Here is a 23,330-nt window from a genome sequence, read left to right on the forward strand (position 1 = left end):
CTTGAACCTGAGGTTTAAATCCTAATATTTCTCCAGAACACACTAATGCACATGTTCTGTGAATATGAACTTCCTATCTCTAGTCTTTCAAGGTGTTCTGGTTTTTATGAACATGAGTGTAGTTGTCAGTGCCTTAATTATAGTTAGTATGTTATAAGAAGACCTGGGATTTTAGGCTCTAAAAAATTCGTTTTAGGCGCCAAAATAGGCTTTTAAAACAAGTAAATAGGCTTTTAAAAGAGAAAATAGGCACTTAAATGTTTTAAAAATGTGTGGATAGGCTGGAAATAGAGTTTAAAATATTACAATATACACTTAAACTGTAACGTGATACTTTTTTACTTTAACAAACGTGGCATCCCTATTCTTAACCGAAATAACTGCAAAATTAAGACAGAATAAAAAAGATGTTTTTCAAAAACATTATAAAAAAGTCATGTGTCAAAAAAGTTATGGATTATGATATACCATTATCAGTACTGATCTAAAACCTTAATACTAAAATCACTGTACACAATTACAGCACTGTAGGCATCCAATAACGGCGTAAACGCGAATGGAGTATGTGTTTATTATTTGTGAGGAACATTCCTACTGTACTTTCATTCGTAGTTTGCTTTAAAGTACATAACAATAATCTTCTCTAAATTTTCCACAGTCAGGCTGTGTCTTTTGTCTGTTAAAATCATTTTGAAAGCAGAAAAAGAGCGCTCCACGCTCACATATGTTAGAAGGGCATAGGAAAATTTACCTACATTTTTCAATTCAATTTCACTTGGTAAGTCTACCTTTTCCCCATCCATTACCTGATGTACCCTTTTCAGCACTGAATAACCTGAGTTCTTTTGCAGTACACTAGACCACTTGTCTCTTATTTTGTCCCATACTTTGCCCCTAGCACTTTGTATGTTATTCTCAGCTTCCTCAATTACAGAAAATTGCTGTTTGAGACTGTTTCCTTTTCCCTCCATTTTTGTAATGGTGACTGGAAGAAATGAAAAATTTGCCTGAATATACGCAATGTCTCTCTGAACACTGGAAGAATCATTTAACAGCTCTTTGACAGACGACACACATGCAGAGTAGTCCGTTAAAGGCAAATTGTCTATCACAGTCTTGATTTCCTCAAGATGTTCTGCATAATACAGGGCAGCTTCCATCCAGGAACCCCAACGGGTGATGATTGGCTGTGGTGGAAGGGGAATAGAGGGTAGTTTCTCTCGAAAGATGGCTATTCTTGATGGAGCCTTACAGAACACTTTCTTCATTGTTGAAATGAGAGTATTTACTGCAGGAAACTCGGCCCTAACTGTTTCTGCGAGTCTATGCAAGGCATGGGCCATGCAAGTAACATGAATTAAAGAAGGACAGAAAGTTTTGAGGAGAGGTGTAGTGGCAATCATGTAGGAAGCAGCATCGGAGACAAGGAGGAGGACTTTAGAATCATCAACACTCCCAGGATACAACAATTGCAACCCCTTGTTGATGAAGTATGCGATGCTTTGACTATTGACTTTCGCAAGCTGTTTAGAGCAAAGAAGGTGAGCGGTAGATGCCTGATTGGGTTCCAGTTTTCCTACTATAAGGTTAGCAATGTACCTGCCCACAGAGTCGGTGGTTTCGTCCACACACAACCATATGCAAGACTCCCCAATATCCTTCCTGATTGACAAAATGACCTCATTGTAACAAATATCTAAGTAGTTCTTTAATGTAGATGCTGATGGGATGTGCTGCTTGGTGTATTTCTCTAAACAAATCTCTGAAAACCGGATTATGCACAGCATTCCAGGGGATATTTGCTGCAACTAGGGCTCTACACATATCAGCATAGAAACCATTATGGGTTGTAGTGGATATAGTTTGTGTGAGCAGAGTCTGTCTAATGTTACTTTTCATGGCTGCTTTCGCTTTGTGACTGGCAGTATCTGCATGCTGCTGAAGGTGGCATTTTTTCTCATGTGAAATCTAAAACACAATAAAGTGATGTCAATTAGAGACTAAGATGAGGAATAGAAAAGGTGAGCTATTGAATAAAATTTGTAATTTTGAACTATTTAAATTAAGCTATTATTACTCTAAAGTTAATTAAGAACAAGAACACTACAGTCCCCGAAAGGCCTTGGCTTTCAATAACGGTTGCTGCCCAGCTCATGGCCTGCAGATATTGGGTGGCGTGTGGTCAGCACGATACATCCCTCAGCCGTATTGCCTTGCCTCCGTGACCCCTGCCCACTGTAGCTTCTCAATTGTCCTCACGATGCTGGGTAAACACCGTTCCAGACCTCATAGATTTCTAAATTACTGCCGGTACTAGAAATCGAACCTAGGTCGTCTGGACTAAGTCTCTACAATTAATTAGAGGAGCCAATATCAAAACCTTAGTTTTAGATTAATATGAAATTTAAGATATATGCACATACCTGTTTATTGCAGTACTGGCAGAAAATAATCTTGCCATCAAAAATCATCCCTGGAAATTGTACAAGCCATTGTTGTATCAGCGCACTCTTAGATGATTTCATTTTAGGTATGATGAACTATATTAACTTAAACAGATGTTCTTTCACTGGTGACTTGACACAGAATGTCCCTTCTTACTACCTGCTCCTTGTTCTTCCTAGATAATCCCCCCCCCCCTCACCCGTCACTCGACACAGTACATCCTTTACTACCTACTCGTTGTTCTTCTGAGCTAATCCTCCACCTCCACCCTTCACTCAGCATTCCTTTGGTGACAGTTGTCTGGGAAGAGCACATTTCTGTGAAAAACCCACCCTCTGCTGTTCTGCTCGTTCCAGGGATGTCCATTGTGTGACTGTAAAAATTACAGAAGTTGAATTTTATTTTAAATGTAGAAAATAGGCATTTTTAGGCACTAAAATAGTAAAATAGGCTCTAAAGGTCCAAATAGGCATTTTAGGGCACTATAAAACTCTGTTAATGTAAGGTATTTATCATGAAACGTCAACATATTTTTTAAAAAATCATGTTATTTCGTAAGGAACGAAGTAGGCATTTGCCTTAAAATCCCAGGTCTAGTTATAAGCTATACATTTTTTTCTGTATTTCAGTGCAATTATAAAAAATAAATTGACAATACAGTATATCAAGTAAATACGATTACATAAGTCTGGTGGGCGTGATCGTTAAGGCGCTGAAGTCTGAACGGCCTGACACCGTAGTTAACCAGTTCGAGTCCCGTTGGTCAAAAAATATCACAATCAGAATGTTTGCCGGCAGCGTAAGAGAGGTAAGGAGAACCTCTCCGCAGTCCTCATATGGAGTGAGCTCATATGACGCTGTTGATGGTGATTCGTCCCTCGAGCAGACCCCTTGGTGCTATTCGACAGGAGTAGGCTATGTGCCGGCATCGGGTTTTACCCTCTCCCTTCCTACTATCACATATCACGTCATTCATTTCATCTCATTAACTTCTCTGATGAGGTTGACGTCAGGAAGGGCATCCGGTCATGAAAACCCGCCACAACAAATTCATCTCACCTCTTACCTGACCCCGTAGACAAACTGGACACGGGTTGGACCAAATGCGATAACTAAATCATATGTATGTAAGATAAAGGCAATTTTATAGGAATAATAACATTAAAGCAGCCTAGATATACCAAGAAAAATTAGGGTTGTGATCTTCTTGTCATAATATGATGTCTGTTAGTTAAGTTAGGACCTCAGGCAATGGAGTAAATCTGGAAATGATAGCCAGAATTAGGAATGAATAAACAAACAGAAAATAAATTCAAAAGGAGAGAACTTGTTTATGAGATTCTCCTCTAGAGTGAAATATACGGTACATCTAATGTCTGATGTAGAACAAAACACTGGCATGCTAGAGGAAGCAGGCAGGCCATAGAAACGAAGGAGTGCTAGGGAATAAAACACTAAAATGCTGTAGGAAACAGGTAATGGAAACAAAGGAGCAGATCTGGAGAGGAGGAGAAGGGGGATACAGAAGGGAGTGGAAGGGAACGGTAAGGGGCGGGAGGAGAGGAGAAAAGAGGTGTCTTTTTTTAAAAGTTGCTTTACGTCGCACCGACACAGATAGGTCTTATGGCGACGATGGGACGGGAAAGGGCTAGAAGTGGGAAGGAAGCGGCCGTGGCCTTAATTAAGGTACAGCCCCAGCATTTGCCTGGTGTGAAAATGGGAAACCACGGAAAACCATTTTCAGGGCTGCCGACAGTGGGGTTCGAACCTACTATCTCCCGAATACTGGATACTGGCCGCACTTAAGCGACTGCAGCTATCGAGCTCGGTAAGAGGTGTCTTAGGTGGGGCTGAAGGATGCAGAAAGAAATACTACTGCTGATAGGGGAATTGAAATATATTATGTAATATTATTTACTTGATATATTGTATTGAAAAGGTGGACACTTTTGTCAGTTTCTTAATTATAGGTAGCTTCCACAATCAATATTTAAGGAAAACATGCACACATCTGTTGATCTGAAGTTTATTCAAAGAAGGTTCTGGAAATGGACAGGCCAACCTAGAGCCCTGACCTTAATCCTACTGAACACCTCTGGGATGAATTAGGTAGTAACTTCGTTCCAGACCCCAATGACCCATTTCACTAACTATGTTTGATACAGTGCAGAAGCAGGAATGATGTGCCATTCTCCTGAATATGCTCTGACCCTTGGCAGATGGTCTTCCTTGCAGAGTTTGAGCTGTAATAGAGGTCAAGGGTAGGCCAACCCTGTAATAATGGCCTTACTGGGCAGTTTATTCGAGGAACTCTTAAGAGGATGGTTTCGAGCAGGTCTCAGTAGCGGCGATAAGGACCCCGCAGACCCCGCGAGGCGGGGGGCCCCATGGCATGTGAGGAGCCAATGACTGTTTCTTAATTCAGTAGCTGAAGAGTGATTTTACATATTGATAAAGCTACAGCACACAACACAGTATTATTTATATTACAGAGGGTTATTCCAAACTTAGGTCGTCGCAGTGCAGAGCTTTTATCAATAAGAGTACGTACGGTAGTTACTTTTGAAAGAATGTGGGTTTCCCAACCTGTACCAAAAATAACCATCCTTTGCTACAACTCACAACAATCAACAAGGCTTTTGAAGTAATCAGCCAGTTCTGAGAACCCAGTAGTTAGCGAAGATGCGATAACAAAGACATCCTCCTTATCTAAATACTGAAGTTTTGAGCCTCTTTATAATTATCGGCAGTCAGTGTAGCTAAGTAGGCTTACGGTGGACGCTTGAGTTGTAAATTAGTTGGTCCTAGGAACGAGATTATTTCTTAATATTGTGACGGTCAGCGTGTTTTGGTTACTATAATTGGAATATGCATTTCTTGTGTGTGTGTTCGTACCATATACGTGTATTATTTTAATTCCTTCAGATCTGAAAACTAAATTATGTAATGATGATGATGATGATGATGATGATGATTATTATTATTATTATTATTATTATTATTATTATTATTATTATTATTATTATTATTATTATTAGTCTATTATTATTATAAGTGAAAATCCACAGCCTGTTTCCAGTCATTCGACCGGGACAGGATAGGAATGAATGAAGCCCCCATCTAGCGGCAAGGATAGGAATTGCGCCGGCTGCCGAAGCCTGTCGTACTCCTCTAGGGCAATGATTAATGAATGACGGATGAAATGAAATGATATTGGAGAGTGTTGCTGGAATTAAATATGGCTGGGAAAACCGGAGTACCTGGAGAAAAACCTGTCCGGCCTCCGCTTTGTCTAACCGTTGCCTACGAGATACACAAGGCCGGGAAATAGGAAGCAATTTGCCGCTGAAAAAGTGGCCCGACCGTGTTCACGGCTTGGCCGCTAGATGTCAGGTTTCCGTTCTCTTCTTGGCGGACTTTTAACATTGTGATGTGCGGACTAATAGTGATGTTGTATTGATTTTGCGCAATTTATTGTCAGTATTTTTTCTGTCGGTGTGTGTATGTGAGGTTGAGAAGATGGTGAACTGTTGTGTACCTCTGTGTACTTCCGATACTGCTAAAAAGCAAGAAAATGTGACGTTTCATAGTTACCTACCCTTCGGAGCGCGGTTTAAGAAAGAAGTGGAAACAAGCTATTTCCAGGCAAGGTGATAAAGTAGGATCTCTTTGGGTACCTAACAATTCTTCTTGAGTGTGTAGCTTGCATTTTAATACGTCAGATTTTAGTGTAAGCACATCGATCAAGCGAATTCTTCCCAACAAAGTTCCTTATGTTTTTAGTGTGTACCCTGTTCATAAACAGAAAAGTAACAAGCGCAGAAAGGATCCAGCTCCCAGAAATGACGTACCATCAAAATTTAGCAGAATTTCTGATTCAGATAATGATATATCTTCAACAAATAACGGTTCTACACCAGTCACAAACGAAAAAGGGGTACAATTCTCATTTCTATGTAAGGGAAAGGCTACGAGTAGCTCTTTTTAAATCGAAATATTTATTGACGAGAAAGTCAAATACCAAGTTAAGGGAAACGATATTTAAATTGAGAAGTAGGATACGGGCAATGTAATCAGAAAAACGTTTTAAGATATCTGAACTTCACCAAAAATTTCCGATCAGGATGATGCGTTCAAGAATTTCAGAAGGAAACCCCTGAACCGCAAAGTGCTGAAATTGTGATAACTTCCTGCATCTCAGGTAAGCTAATCTTATGTATCGGTACGTATACGTCATACATTATAGATAATATTCTATGAGATTAAATAAATTGTTCCTTGTGATCATTTGAACATTAATGATGCTGATATGTATTTGTCTTAATTGATCACGAAGTTTTCGTGAATTACTTATTTCGTCTTAACATAGTGTGAGACAAAGGCCTACGTTCTAGAAAATAAGTCATACAATTGCTCTTAGTCTATTTTTTATCTTATATCTGTTTGGTGTCCTCTGAAATTACTAGTTTTAATTAAATTTTATAGTTTTTCGCAAACCAACGTGTTGCAATGAGCGGGCGAGACAGAATAATAAAGAGAACTCTAGCGGCGCCTGTCGGAAGTATCTCGAGGACAAGTTTAGAGTGCTGTATTTCCCGGCTTTGTGTATCTCGTAGGCAACGGTCCAACACAAATCTCACATGTAGTGACCGGGATTTAAACCACGGAACCCAGTGGTGAGAGGCCGGCGCGCTGCCGCCTGAGCCACGGAGGCTATTATTATTATTATTATTATTAGTATTAAATGAGGCCACAACACTAGTTGCAAATCGAGGATTGGGCGACATTTAGTAAATTCACAGAGGCTTGCAGACTGAACGCTGAAAGGCATAACAGTCTATAATGATAATGTATTTATGTATATTATTATTATTATTATTATTATTATTATTATTATTATTATTATTATTATTATTATTATTATTATTACTATTATTATTATCATCAACATCGTTGTGTCGTTGTTGTTCACTGTAACAATATACAACCTTGTACTACGAAATAAACTTGTATTTTTCCTTATCAGGAAACAAGGGACCCATTTTCAATTATTGCGGGGGAGCCCCGAGCTTCTTAGCGCCGCTCCTGGGTCTCCGGATACGTTTGATAGGATAGTGTATAGTGTGGGGCTGATGACAAGAGGAAGACATGGGTCTCCAGGTATCTGAAGAAAAAATTACCAAACGACCCGTTACATCGAGTAAGGATATTGAAAACCCGGCTGCTACTTTGCCCATTACATATACTAGTATCATACGTACCTGGTGATAAGTAGGGCTTGCAAATGTATGACATAAAGAAGAATAAACTATGCAAGCAAATATTCCTTAAAACTAGCTAAATATGACCTAAAAAAGTAAAATATGACTTAAGCATTTTAGGGATAGGTAACAAGTTATTACTAACATTGAACGTGCCAAAAAGGGTATTAGCGATAATATAGGCAGTCACATTTAATCATGCAAACTGACAGAGCAACTGTAGGTACCGTACGTTATAACTTTATACATTCGTTCAGTAGCATACCCCCGTGGCGCAGTTCTCACTCTGTTCTCCTAAAGAATGACCAGAAAATTAAGTATTAGCATGGTTTTTGGTATCTGTCGGCGTACGTTCCAGTAGCGTATACTGAGGGCTACCAAGGATATCGGTGAAGCCCAAACCCCAAATGAGAAAGATGGAAATCTAGAGCACATTATAATGTATATAATAAGGATACAACCTTACTCCTTCTCCTCTGTTAACAATGAAGGTAGTACAGTCGAGCCTCCATTACTCGAAGCGTTGCCTACGCTACAATACAAGGCCTTGAAATGCACTCGTGGAAACGGGTTGCTTCCTAGTTCACCATTCAGCCGCCAGGATCGCGGTCTTGCCCCCTTGTACTCGCATGGCCGTATATGTCAATAAGTAAAGTATATCCTAAATAAAAAGAACTGAATGTTTTTGCGAGTATTGACAGTACTTTATTTATAGAGCGGTGCTGCATTGGCTTGGATGTGTCATTGAAGTTTCAAAACTTTCCTTCTGAGGGGCTTCTTATCAAGTTTCAAAACTTTCTCTCTTCTACTTGAGTGGCTCAAAGCAATGTTGTCTAACAGAGGTCTCAGAAATTTTCATAGTAGAAAAAGAGGTGGTTTGTCGCCTTTACACTTTCCACACTTAATTTCACTGTTGAACATGTCTTTCGAAAAAATAAACGTACACCTTTTAGTAACTCTCTTCGGGGCAAGTACTGCGTAGCGGAAGTGACAAATTCCGTCGTTCACTGCAGAAGTGCCACAGACGATTTTCGGTATCTGAGGGCTCCTCGAGCTTGAAAACGAATAAGACACAATGTTGGACTTTGAGTGGCTGGAGAACAGATATGTTCTAAACATCCTTTACAGTCTGTTTTTTTTTCTTTTGCCACACGAACCATAATGTCATTGTATTCCGCTTGGCGTCTTAGGTAGCTGAAGAAGAGCTCGATGTCATATTTCGTTAGGTTCCTCATCAATGCATAATGCAAATGTATACTTATGAGGTATTTTACGCAGGCCACAGTGGACTGGGTAGTCAAGATCTATGCCTGATACATTTCTCTCACGATTCTTTTTTTACTTTCTCTGAATGCATTTTAAGTTTCTTAATATATGACAGAAAATCATTAATTAACCAACTGAACAGTTCATCTTCAGTACTAAAAGATGCTTTATTTTTTTGCTAGTGACTTTACATCGCACCGACACAGATAGGTATTATGGCGACGATGTGATAGGAAAGGCCTAGGAGTTAGAAGGAAGCGGCCGTGGCCTTAATTAAGGTACAGCCCCAGCATTTGCCTGGTGTCAAAAATGGGAAACCACGGAAAACCACCTTCAGGGCTGCCGACAGTGGGATTCGAACCCACTATCTTCCGCATGCAAGCTCACAGCCGTGCACCCCTAACCGTACGACCAACTCGCCCGGTTAAAAGATGCTCCTTTGTTCTCGTTACTGAAAATGTCCCATGTGAAGTGTTGCAGACGTTATGCGCATTGAACAATTTAATAAAATGCTCCATAAAACAAATGGCTTATTTTAAACTGTATTTTATGCTCTCGGGACAAAACCACCTCCATACTTTACAAACCAGAGATTGTTTCAGGGTAAAATACAATATTTTTTGCTCTTGCTACATTCATTTTCGTGAAATTTGTTGGGCAAATTATTTTCCTCGTTGGTTTCCTAATTTAAGATTTCTGAGTTTGAAGATGCCTCTCAAATGATTGCCGGTCACGGTAGCAGGGTTTAAGAAAAGTCCAGTGTCAAATTTTGGGATCGCCCGATTCTTATGACGTAACTCGGATCAAAACTTAGGAACAGAGGCCTACTTCGATCAGCTTGAAGTCGTATCTCATGTGTAATACTTCCTCTGTATAATGTTTCGAACATTGAACATTCACTGGAAACTTGTGAAACGAAATTCCACTACCTTTAATGTCTCGTGAATAAACCATGACTGGAACTGCGAATGCTCAACATCAGACGAATACATAATACATTCACAACCAACTCAGTTAATGAACACGTTTAAAGGCGCGAGCCTGATAGGCAGGGGGCAAGATAGCGATCCTAGCGGCCCGGCATTGAACTTCAGTGTAACCACTTCCATAGCGTTTTACGGGCTCTATTTCCAGGCCTTGTATAATAACGTAGGCAACGCTCGAAGTTTCAGTATCTCGAAGTAACTTAAATTTCCCGGTTGTTTATCATATCGTTCACGTGTATTTCTTTCTCTATTATTCGAAATTCGGTTACATGAATTTCTCGATTTCTCGAAGCAAACATTTCCTCCCTTGAAGTAAAAAATACCCTTTAACTCGAATTTTGTGCAACATTACCTGTGCAGTACGGTATTTGTTGTTTTTTGAGGAACAGGGCATGAGTTCAAGGGCTTTTCAAGAGAAGAGCAATATCATTTCCGGTGGCAGACCAATGCCTGATTTACTGGGTGTAAAAACTACAACGAAACGTCGTGTTCGACACTTTAATACAGAACAGTATGGAAAAATAGGCTGGTTATGTGGCTGTCAAAAAGCATCAAAACTCTACTGTTGGCCTAAATAAAGCAAGAAATATCACAGTCACAATTCGTGGCGGTTATTATTGATGATACTACTGATATTTCTGCCCATTCCCAACTTTCAACTGTTATTATGTAGGTACACGTCTGCTGATGGAGAAGTACAGGAGCGATTTCTTGGATTTACCGACGTAAGCGCCGATCGCTGTGTTCCTGCGCTTGCAGATCACGTGTTTCACAGAACAGACGAGTTCAACTGTGGTTCTAAACTAGTCGCTCAATGTTACGATGGAGCCGCAGTGATGTCAGGAGACCTCAGTGGTTCACAGAAAAGAGTGAAAGACAAATATCCCGACGCTATATTCTTCATGACTCTGAGCAGCTTTGACTCTTTTTATTCTAATTCGACGAAGAGTACGGCTGCATTAGATCAAGAAGTCAAGGGACGATTTCCTAAAGTGTGTCCAACACGATGGAATTACAACGGAAGATTTGTTGAAACAGTTCGTGAACAAAAAGAAGAATTGGTTCACTTGTTCGAGAATATCCTTGATAATCCAGAGCAATGGGATAGTCAAACCTATCACGAAGCTCGAGGTTTTAACAGTGTTCTCTCAGAATTCCAGTTCAATTTCAGCGAGATATTTTGCTTAACCGATTCCCTCTTTGACATTCTTCAAACGAAAGCACTGGATGTAAATTTCTGTAATGCCAAAATAGAGGAAACAAAAAGTATCATTCAAGGAAAAAGAAATGAATTTGAAAGAGTATGGAACAAATGTCAAGAGAGCTACGAGCTGGCAAAGAAGAGGCAACGTCAAAATTAAACCTGTGATATAAATTCACACTTCCGTCGCATATATTGCGAGATATATGACAATATATATTCCCAACTAGAAGTTCGGTTCCAAGCACTCGAGAAATTAACATTTTTACAGTTAGTTGATCAAAAGAACACGAAAAAAAGTTTTCCTGAAGCAGCATTCTGTTCTTTGAAACAAAGTTACGGTCAGCATTATGACTTCGCCCGTCTCAGAAGCGAGTTCAGCGTAGCTTATTCCTCCGATGAGTATCTTAGGATGGGAGTTATAAATATTTTGTTTTATTTAAAAAGTAGTGGAACTGTTTCTGAACTGTTTAAGTTATGTGCGTTGATTTCAAGTATCCCAGTGTCCAGTGCTAGTGCTGAACGTTCGTTTTCGGCACTTCGGAGAATCCGCACCTACTGCAGAAACACACAGGGACAACAAAGACTCTCGAACTTCTCTCTACTGTCGATTGAGAGGACGTTACTAAAATTGAAGTCATCAAAGAATGAAGAAAAATTCTACAGCATTGTCATAGAAGAATTCGTCAAGAAGGAGAGGCGGATGGAATTAGCATTCGAATAGCGCAAGACAATGTGAGTTATTATATTTATTTTATTGTATATATCATCTTAGCTTATAATATGTGCTTCCCTTACTGTAAAAGTCACGCGCAACCACTGCATCCCTCTCAAAAGTTAGCAGATCCATAGTGCTATTCGTCGGCTCTGCTTTACATTAAATTTGCTCTTTCATGTTCCCTATCTTCTATATATACACTGATGGAATACAAAGAAAGGAACGCCTTCTAGGAAACGAGTGAAGAAGACCGTATTTAGGATGTGGCGCTATCAGGAGTCTGTTTGCACGTCTTTCCTGGAACATTCTTTATCCGACATTATAGGGTGGAAATAAAACTTTCATGTTGGTACTTATTCTCCGTTCCACGAAAAAAGCATAGAATCATGGATATGTTTTTGGATTTAGAAGAGAAGAGAACAGAGTATCCACAATTCTAGTGTCGAAGTTAAGAATAGAGTGTATTTACCTAGTTGACGAGCATCGCAAACACGTCCTTCTTCCGCTACATCGAGTAATGATTTCAGGAACGAGAGATTCCGCTGGATATCCACGTCTATTAACTTCGTGGCGTACAAACCTTCGATCAAACAGATACGCATAGTCTTCATCGCCATGTAGAGGACATGCTCGGACTTCACTCCGCGTCTGATTCGTCTATGAATTTCACTGGTAGCCATCATAAATGGAGGGACGTACTCGATCTTGAATGTACGCTGTTCACCAAGGTATAGACACCTGGGAACGAAAACTCTTCGGTGTGTTCGTCGTACTACAACAAATTTATCACTTCCTGTCCTATCCCCTATGTGAGATCTAAATACACTTCCTCCGCAGATATTAGAGTGTGTTTCTTAGCGAGAAGAACTCGTGTAGAAATTCATTATTGTCTGGAATCCAAAGAAGATTTGCGTTCTGATATCAGAGTATAAACATGTGACTCTTAAGAGCAACTTATGTATGATGAGGATCACCGGTGCAATGGTTAGAATTGATGACGCTACTTCTAGATAGAAATCCAGCCTACGAACATATCAATGGAAAAATCTCCACTTTCTATTTAGCTCAAGGACATACTGAACGTCACATTTAAGCAATTTCCCTTTACTTTCCTTTATCTTCCAGCCTTATCGACTCATTTGCATTTGCGTCTCCTATTAAAATTCACAGGATAACATTGCAGGACTCGATACCATATCTCATGTTGCAATACAACTTAAGATATATATTCATCAGGGTAAGCGCCAAACATTGTCAGAATACGTCTTGCATCAATATGAAGATCATCGTGGCTTTCTGTGTCCTACTACTCGTGCTGGTAAGACTTTTAACTTAGTCCTTTGCTTTCAAATACAGTACTTGTTTCTTTCCAATTTTTCTGACTGCTTTTCATAGTTTTCCATTGTATTCATGAGCACTAACACGGGGTAGACATTCAACCGAGTCGATCATTCTCATTGTTGTATGCATTCCTCAAGCGGCTAGTTAACGAGTATTGTCTCATGGCAGGAAGATTTTGATTGTTCAAACGAAAGTACCACTGAAATGCCATCTGTTGATACTTAGAAAATTATTTAACTCATACAATCATGTATTTTAGTTACGTTCTTATTATGGCTCTGACAGTATGAAAGTTGCTGAGGTAGTCTTGTGTAGGACGACACACTCGTGGAGCAATAGCACTTTCTGATCAAGTGAGGAAAGCAATTCCAAACTAGCCTACTTGCCGTGCCTAGTCTACCTCAATTTGGCACCACCGACTGCCGGTTTTTGTAGATTCCCTATACCCGCATAGACTTCGGAGGTGCTATCTGAGGATCTCTCCAGCTGTCAGGTTAATGAACTCACAAGAACATCAGCAGCGAAGCCTAAGATTGAACAGGATGGGCCAGAAATGTTCTCAAAAAATGAAAGAAAATACCTTTTAAAAAAATTTAATATACTACTGAAAGGGCGTGCAGCGAATCTAGCGAAGCCGTTACTCGCAGCAAATTGCGTTTTATTATCGCCAAAGATCCAGGGAAAGTAAGTGGAGAGAATTGATTGTGTGTGTTGTCCACATTCAATGCAATATTAAAAATACAAATGTTTTCTTTGTTTTATTCTTTCAGGCAGGATCCACGCGGGCGAGTTATGTAGAAGAAGAAGAAGAAACGGTAAGTACAGTTCAACAATTACAACAGAAATAATGAATTATAGAGCGCTATTCTCGAAAGTTAGGATACGACACCCAAGTAACTAAGTTCGTTACTGAAACAGAATATTACCAAGGCATGAGATCAACTTATACCGTCTATAAATAAAAACAAGCACACTGTGTTTATCTAAATTGCTACAGCCTAGTTTGTGAGCATGGACTTTTTGAATATAAACCACTGTCCAGAAAAGTACGTTCTACCCGCCTTTTCTCCGTCGATAGAGTAAGTTGAGCGTTTTTATATTTCTCCTGCTTCCACCAGTGGCGGCGCGTGACTTTCGTCACTGGGGGTTCAACAGAAGGAAGAATGCCCGCCTCAGTTCTCCTCCCCCCCCCCACTGTCACCTGTGCCATGACTAAGTTCAAAGAATGGGCATAACGGTGAACATAATGTGCATGCCTAAAATCTTCCCTGATGAGAACTTGCACCCTGAATGGTGACCACTCATTGCATTTGCTCCATCGTAACCTTGTGAAATCAACTTATCTGGATTATCCACAACTTCGCTCAAAGAAAATTTTAAACACACTGCTATTGTCTTAGCATCATGACTAGAGGGTGAGAGGAAACCCCAGAATTTTTTAACTGGCTTACCGTTGGGAAGAACGATAACAAATTGTGCTGTAGTTGATATATCGGTGGTCTCATCTGCGATTACCAAAATGAAGTGCGCTGTGGTGATTTCTGTTTTTTTTTCTTTTCTCTCGACAGATTTCGTACATGCACGAAAGCAAATCATTCTGAATGTCTTTCGAGGTGCCTTTGAAAACAGTAGCTTTGGACAGATGGTCTCTTAATGCAACGTCAATTTCAGAACTAAAATTAACGAGGCCTCGAAATATGCCAGGATTCGATTATTCACCTGTTTCGTCATGCCCGCGCAATGCCATCTCAAACGCGCCGCAGAACTTTACACAGCACATAACGATTTTTCCGTACTTGATCGTTGTCTCTTTCCACAGACTGCCTGTAAGCACAGTCAAATTACTGACGGTTATCGTGTCTTCCCAGGAGATCGAATTGTAACTGGGCAAGCATATGAGATTTAGAACTTTTGTGTTTCTTTATCTTTGGAGACAAATGTCCTAAATATACCACTCCGACTTTTGTAAAAGTCTCTTCGCTTCCATCACACATGAATCATAAAAAAAGGAAAAATCAACATGTTAGTCATTTCACACCCACAGATCCACTCGATTCTTTTATATATATCCACTCTGAATTTACGCACGATTTCATTACTTTTACTTTTAGGATGCCTCGTTATATCAAGATCAGGCATTGGGCACCCGGCATCCTTAATCTTAATCTTAGGTTTACTCTCAAGAGAGAGGGAGAGAAGAAAATTTTATCTTCTTAAATATCATATCACTGTTCAAACTCATTATGTAGCTCCTTACCTTTCCCGGGAACAAAGATTATGGACGCAACTACAGTGCACAAAAATAAACACACGGAAAAAATATTGTAACTTCTTTATGTCCTAAAAATTAAGTTCCTGAACGGCACAACAGTGCAGAAAAACACTCACACGCTTGCACAGCGTACAGTAATATTACGAATTATGATAACTATTGCAAACTTTTGTAAACACTAGCATCAGACTTGAAAAACACGAGTGAACTTTAGGGATGTATGTTCGCACTGTTCACAATGTTGGTAACTTAATTTTACGTAAGGACGCCTATGGCTAGGCAATTAGCGTTTTCATTGGTATTACATTCCCACTACTCTTTGCCTCGGTGATTTTTAAGTTAATTTTCTCTCCAAAAAGTAATTATTCCAAAGAAGGCAAATGAATAGATGTTTAGTATGTATTGATATATTTGGGAAAAGGCATCAATTGGAATTTGGCAGTTTAATGTGACTGCTGGTAGTAATGATGCTCTTCAACACTAGCGCTAATTATGTGCACAATTTTCTGCTACGTAGTTGAATTCCTGTAAGGGCAACAGATGGCAGGCACATACTTACCCCAACACCCCCGACAACACGTCTTGAGAGAGTGGCTTATCGCGCATGCGTAAAGCACAGATATCTGTTTCTGCGATATCCTTGTCTTGTCTACGTGCCGGCCGATGTCCCCCCGCACCTTGCCACTCCCTTCGCCCAGGTGCGGACAGAGAGATCGCCTTCCAAGGGGGTTCATTCCAGACAAGTATCCAGCCACGGAACGTTCGCAGTTCACATGAATTGAAAGCCAGTACGAGTATATTACGGATAGATGGGATAAGCAAGAGCTTCGAGATTGACAAGGGAGTTATGAATATTAAGTAGTTGTGTATGTCCACAGTAACAAGAAAATGCACTTTTTGCTTTTCCATAATTTCTGTCTGTCTGTATTTATGTACACGCATCACTAGAAAACGGCTAAAGAGAATTTAATAAAAATCGGTATGCAAAGTCGCTACAATCTAGGCCATAATTAATTTTATTTACTCTGGTAGTTTAGGGGAAGGCCTAAAATTTAATTTTCAAATATTTATGTTATTAGTGGTCCTATCGTAATGAAAATTGGTATTCAAAGCCGAGGAATGAGTCACTAGAATCTAGAATATAAATAATTTTATTCACGCTGAGTGAAATGGTAGTTTAGGGGAAGGTCAAAAATGAAATTCTTAAATATTTACGTTATCAGTAGTCCTATCTCAATGAAAATTGGCATGCGTAGTCGGAAAATGAGCCATAATAATCTACGCTATGAAGCATTCTATTCACACTGAGTGAAATGGTAGTTTAGGGGAAGGCCTAAAATTTAGTTATCAAATATTTAAATTATTAGTAGACATAACTAAAGTTACTGTATATAGAATTAAATTTCCGACCATTTATGTCTTATACATTTTACCGTACCGACTGTGACAACACAGATATTCATGAAATTGTAATTTTGTTGTTAAGTCTATATCAACGCCGATCCACGAGAAAATGTGTTAATATAATTTAATGAAAATCGTTATATAGAGTCGGGGAATGAGAAACAGTCTAAGCTATAAACAAATTTATTCACCCTGGATGGAATTGTAGTTTAGGGGAAGGCGCCTAAAATGCAATTTTTAAATACCGGTACCTATGTTATTGGTTCTATCGAAAAATATTACATAACAAAAGTTGTAGGGAATACAAATTCGGGTCATCTATGTTTTAATCAGTTTTACCGTACCGACTATGGTAAGAGTGGTATTTCAGAGTCGGAAGAAAACTAAATGTGAAGACCTACAAGAAGGGTGTTCACGGATCACGGCTATCTGCGGCTTTGATCATTCCAGCTCTGGAACTTTGGACTGTTAGATCGGCAGCGTAGTCCCATTCGTTAAAGGTGAGAAAATGTGCGGCTTTTTCATTTGATCGAGTATTTTATATGATACCATTGCTTTTAATCGCTACTTTCCTACCGACGTTTTTGTAATGACCTATGTTGACTTCAGTTAGGGAAATCACAAGGCCAGTCTCTCTGAGAATCCAATCCCGTAGCGAAGCACGGGTACATCAGCTAGTTTGATATAAACTGGAGGTTCATTGCTCCATTGCGCTATACCAGAAACCGCCACCGGCGTCCACTTAATAAGAACGGGTCGAAAGAAAGGTCCAACAATTTAAGTTGTTACCTCAACGTCCTTAATCTAAATAAAGCACGCATTCCTAAGTGAAGTTCTCTCACTGGTGAAATCTATTTACGTAACATCGCTACACGATATTGAATACAGCTCGTAACTCAAAAACGAGCTTACTTAAAAATATCAGACACAACGTAATTCAGTGGCGGCTCGTTATGATAGAAATGGGTGGGGCACTTTCAACATATTAGGAACACTAGGAATCAATTAAATCAATTAAATTAATCTTAAATTAATCCGCCATTGAATATATTATTCATTGTACAATTCCTCTGTATGAGCCTTTGGCTCGTTGGAATTAATTATTGAAATAAATATCTATCTATCATCTACCTTCTTATTTCTTGTATATGAAACTGCGATTGTAGGTTCTATTTTTATCTTTGAACGATTTATGCTAAGCTCTGGTCTTGGTCAGCCAATTTCTTTAGCTAATAATCTGTTTTCGTAATTAAGAGATTTTGTTTGTAAGTAGCTTACTTGATTCATTTTAAAAACACTTATGCTCGCACAGGAATACATTCAGATACATCACACTAATCTTCACACACTTTTCAGACTTACAATGAACATCGACACCGATGGACACGATTAATCTAACAGACGTACAAGGTAAGCACAGGTTTGCTTCAAACACTACCTTTGCGCGCGTTAATAATACATATGCCGACAAGAAAGTGTAGCTGGATGTTATCTAGTAGGCTGTAGGAGAAGTAAGTTCAAAATACGAACTAGCGCTGAAGTGTCACGTCGTAGAAATACTGTGACCGGGTCAATGGAATTTGCCATTACCCCCTTCACCCCTCACAGCTCGCAGAATGAGTGGATGATGTTCAGGTATAAGAAAGAGTCGGTCCCATCCGGGATTAGACCTTTACTATGTTGCCTAGTTTAGTCCAGGGCTGCTAGAACAAGAACAACCATGGTGAATCATAGCCTCTTGAACTCACTGAAGGTGGTCGTGACAGTAATCGTGCATAATGTTGTTCTGATTTTTATAATAGTTTTAATCGGTGGAGGGGCACATGACCATGTGACCTAAAGGCAGAACCGCGCCTGGATACGTTTACAACGCACGATATCCAAAGCGACTATCACCCATTAAATGCAAATACATGAAAAGCAAATCATTAATTGCATGTCGTAAATTAGTGGTAAATATGCGACACTACTCTAGAAAGCACATCTAGCTGACTCGATTCAGATCACCTAACTTGACCGTAATGTAACATAATTAACATCACTCCTCGACCACCAACAACGTAGCACCTGGATATACTATTTCCGTTTCATAAATAACACGAAAGAGAAATAAATGAAAAAATGACTAAAGATCAGGTTTCACTTCGGAAACCTATCGTGGTGATATTCGACAATGTTCCCAACACCAAAACCGAACTTCGGAGACCTACAGCGGTAGTCACTGACAACGTTTCTAACACCATGCATGAGCTTCCCATACCAATGGCAAGACCTAATGTGGTGGTAAAGAATAATACTCTAACACCAGAACGAACTTCCTCGTTCTACCGTAGTGATCAAGAATAAAGTTTCTAATACAAAAAGAGATGACTTCCAAGTCTTATCGTAGTGGTAATGAATAATGTTTCTAACACAAAAAATCCAAGAAATAATGTAATGGTAGAAATTGTACACTAGAAAATGTACATTTAAGTTCACATTTACACCGTATGTCCTGACTTTCTACCAAAACTGTTTTATCATTCCCAACAGACACTTCTGAGTACCCATGAACTAAAATATCGTATCAATTTGACGTAATGTCATCATTAAAAACAAACGAATTCTAGAGTAACGTTTGAAATTAAATCTTCCTTCATACTATCCAAGACTTCTATCCGTGAGACCTAAATAAATATACATTCGATATTCAAGACTCGAAATCATGGGATGATTCTAACCATATGGATCTACGGTTATTTTCAAATCCGAACCAGATTATTCCACTAGCACTAAGAATAAGTCTTCTTCGTAAATAATTACTGTGGCAACTTCACAAAATCTGGGAGCGTCATCTGGCATTTATCGACGCTTGTTGTTTAAAGGGGCCTAACATCTAAGGCCATCGGCCCTGAAAATTATTAAGAGTAAACTAGTACCTACTATAGGTGTATTGAATAGACTAAGTGGAATACTTTCTGATTCTAACGTAATGTGTGTTTAATACGCTTTAATTCATAGCCATCTACAATACACTAATCTTGTATGGAGTTGCTGCACCAAAGTTCAAATAGCAGAACTTCAAAATTTTCAAAATAAAGCACCGAGAACCCTTTATAGTTTTATATTCTTTATGTCCAGACATGTAATATTCTCATCAACAGGCATTCCTCCGGTTAGATTATCTATTGCATACCCTTTGGTAGTACTTGCCTCAAAATTAAACATAGTTTGGATTGGGGAAATATAAAACTCATAGGCCTCCTCATCAGTAAATTATCTATTCATGATCATGGAACACGGCAATCTGGAAACTTACATGTCCCTAGAATGAAAACAGTGTAGTATGGAACAAATGGTGCATTTTATAGTGCTACTATAGCATTTAATTCCATTCCAGACTAGAAAAAACTTGTCAGAATTTCAAGAAATTCAAAAGAAATATTAAGAAACATTTGTGGACAAAATGTAATGTTTTTTATTTAGCCTGCTTAGATGAAATTATCAGGTTTCATTTCGAGCCGTATGGGTGTATTTATATAAACTTTTAAACACACAAGGGGCTGCCTGGCCGAGGCGGTAAAGGCGTGCTCGGTTCGCCCGGAAGGACGTGGATTCGAATCCCTGTCAGGAAGACGTAAAGTTTAAGAAACGAGATTTCCACTTCCGGAGGTGCATATGGCCCTGAGGTTCACTCAGCCTACACCAAAAATGACTGCCAGGTTAATTCCTGGGGGCAAAGGCGGCCGAGCGTAGAGTTAACCACTCCACCCCATCACGTGCCGAGGTTACGAATGCTCGAAGCCTTTACCTTCAACCCCTCCAAGAGCCTTCATGGCATGTACAACTTTGCTTTAAACACACAATTGTGTCCTTGAAAATGTTGTATTTTAGATTTAAATTATTATTGTATTATTGTATTATCATTGTATTATTGTATTATTATTGTATTATCAATAATTCAGTTCGTCTTTAATATTGTAACTGTCCTAGCTTTTGAATGAATTAACTCATGAGATCTTTGAAACAAGGAAATAAAGTAAATTACATCTGAACATTACCATCACAAAATACACGTGGTCTCACAGTTATCCCTGGAACATATCTCAACTTCAACGCAGGGGCTCATTCTAGATACACACTGTTAAGCAATGCCTGCGCAATATCAATAAAAACTCTGCCTGAATACATTTTCGGCTCGACAATCTCATCAGTACCAACTGATAATTGAGGCTTCTGACATCCTGTTACTAACTTAGGCCTCAAAGTTATGTTAGAATTTACACCAGCCGATGTATTTCCTCATACATATCCTGAAAACGATACTCCTCAAATTTTCTACTCTCCGCGTTTTAAAAAGAATGAACTTTATCATCAAATTTATCACTATTATTATTATTATTATTATTATTATTATTATTATTATTATTATTATTATTATTATTACTGGTACTGATTACTAATTTCTGAGCAAACATTTTCTACAACACGATCTACAAAGGTATGCTTCAAACACCCGCAAAACAGTACGAACTTTACTCTCCCTCATTATTATCATTATCATCATTATTAATGTTACGGAGTTTTCCGTGGTAGTTAGAGGTGAAAGAAGGTGCGGGGGGTGAACAGGTCTCAGGCTACGAAATTAAAGTGAATTTAAAATTTAACAAGGTTATATTTTCTTTTCAAAATTAAGAAATAACAAGCATGGCAGGTACAGAGTAGCAAAGCCACTATTCGAGAATGTACAATTACAGAGTTACAGGATGGGCTCCGAGAGCCAAACCCACCATACATGAACAATTAGCTCAATCTTACGATATACAGAAATTCAACGAAGGGGCAGAAGACCCCAATCATGCCCAGGAGCACTCGCTCCCAATTACACAGTAAAGCCTCCTCGAGGCATACAACACTCAATTTTCGAGAAAGAGCCACTCGCTCTCAACATTAAGCCTATTAAAGGCCACACCAAACTCCACCTTCAAGTTGTCCTCTAAGGACATATACACAGGGGTAACGTATCCAACCTACTGAGGTCTATTAAGTGAGAAAAAGGTTAATTACTTGACCTCTAAAATAACAATTGAGAGGAGGCAATCTGCACTCCTAATACACTGTTTAAAACCTACTTGGCACTAGGCCGTTAATGCAAGGGCTAATCCCATACTAAAGAGGTGACTTTTAGAAGGAAACAATTTACGTTACATTAGAAGGGAAGAAACGGTTGTGAAAATAAGTTCACCTCAATGCAATATGAGTGGGAGATCGAGAGGGTTAAGCACTCTCTATCCCAATATGTAGTTTTGAAAGAGAATAGAGGCTAAGAGTCTTTACATTTTAGGGAATGTTACATGGTAGAAAAGCTTCGGACCCGCCCCGAGAGTTAAACTGCTGAGCTAGCAAGAAAAGAAGTTATTAGAAGGCCATTACCTTGGTGTTGAACTGCTCCCCGAAGAAAGAGGCGCTTCCCGCCCCCTGCTATGTACTTTACACACTGAAAGATGGTACTGAAGTGGCACCGAGACCCGAAAATCAGCAGTTTATATACTCTCGCGGAAAGTTCGAGGCGTTTTTGGAATGAAAACACCCTCCCACAAGGATTTTATTGGTTCATCAAGAAACCCCCTACACAATACGAAGAAGAAACATATTATTGGTTGAAAATTAATTCGAGAAATTCGGGATTGGCTAAATTCAAAACAAGGGGAAAGAAAGGGTTAATATTGCCAACTTAAACAATGACTAAAAGAAATTTAGCAAAGAACAAACTTTTGAAATTAAATTTTCTCAACAAAAACAGTTCTTTCACTTCGCACTAGGGTGCACCGTTGTAGTTCTTCAGTAGTGTCCTCTAGAAGAGAACGTTCACACTTCTTACTACAAGCAAAACAAAAATACATCGAAAACAACACAGTTCAGAAACTTCAAAATTTCCAAGTAGTGGCATCTTCAGGGTAACTTGAAAATTAATACATAAGACAAAGTTCAGACTTCTCCCAGTAGGGGAGTTTCAACTGGCGCAAAGTTTAAATAAGCGGCGTGGAGGTGTACCGCCCGGTACAGACCTCCCCCCCCAAAAGTTCCTCCAAGGGGGTAACACGGAAGAACATACACTTTTGTTTGATAACAAGGTCCAAGTTATGATGTTGCTATGGAGATTAATTGCAGAAGCATTATCAAAATAGTGAAAATTTGATTTGATCCAGTTTCAAAAATTCTCGTAGGAACTACTGAAGTAATGTCTTTATGTTTGTAGAAGTTGAATTCAGAAGAAAAACTTTTAATACTTGAAAGTGAAGAAAAATTTTCAAAGTCCACCAAATATTGCTGTTGAATTCCCAAGTGTAGTAATTGCTGATAGTAAATGTCCATGTAGTTGATTAAATATTTCGATGTTGATTAACTTGGATGGCCAGACCGGCCGTTGCAGCTTACGTCCAAAGGCGGCCGCTCG

At 39.1% G+C, this 23,330-nt stretch overlaps 1 protein-coding gene across 2 annotated transcripts in view; it reads left to right on the plus strand.

Moving 5' to 3' along the window:
- LOC137503105 (uncharacterized) overlaps positions 1 to 23,330 on the plus strand; it is a 229,468-nt gene that overhangs the window by 155,582 nt on the left and 50,556 nt on the right. The window contains exons 1-2 of one of the 2 annotated variants that reach the window (XM_068230559.1): positions 13,127 to 13,195; positions 13,989 to 14,033. In XM_068230559.1, the coding sequence (XP_068086660.1) occupies positions 13,154 to 13,195; positions 13,989 to 14,033 (87 nt within the window). In that variant the 5' untranslated portion in view covers positions 13,127 to 13,153. Of the gene's footprint in view, positions 1 to 13,126; positions 13,196 to 13,988; positions 14,034 to 23,330 lie in introns of those variants that run through there. The other variant, XM_068230558.1, reaches the window with a different exon arrangement.

Source organism: Anabrus simplex, chromosome X, assembly GCF_040414725.1.
Source record: "Anabrus simplex isolate iqAnaSimp1 chromosome X, ASM4041472v1, whole genome shotgun sequence".
Lineage (NCBI taxonomy): Eukaryota > Metazoa > Arthropoda > Insecta > Orthoptera > Tettigoniidae > Anabrus > Anabrus simplex.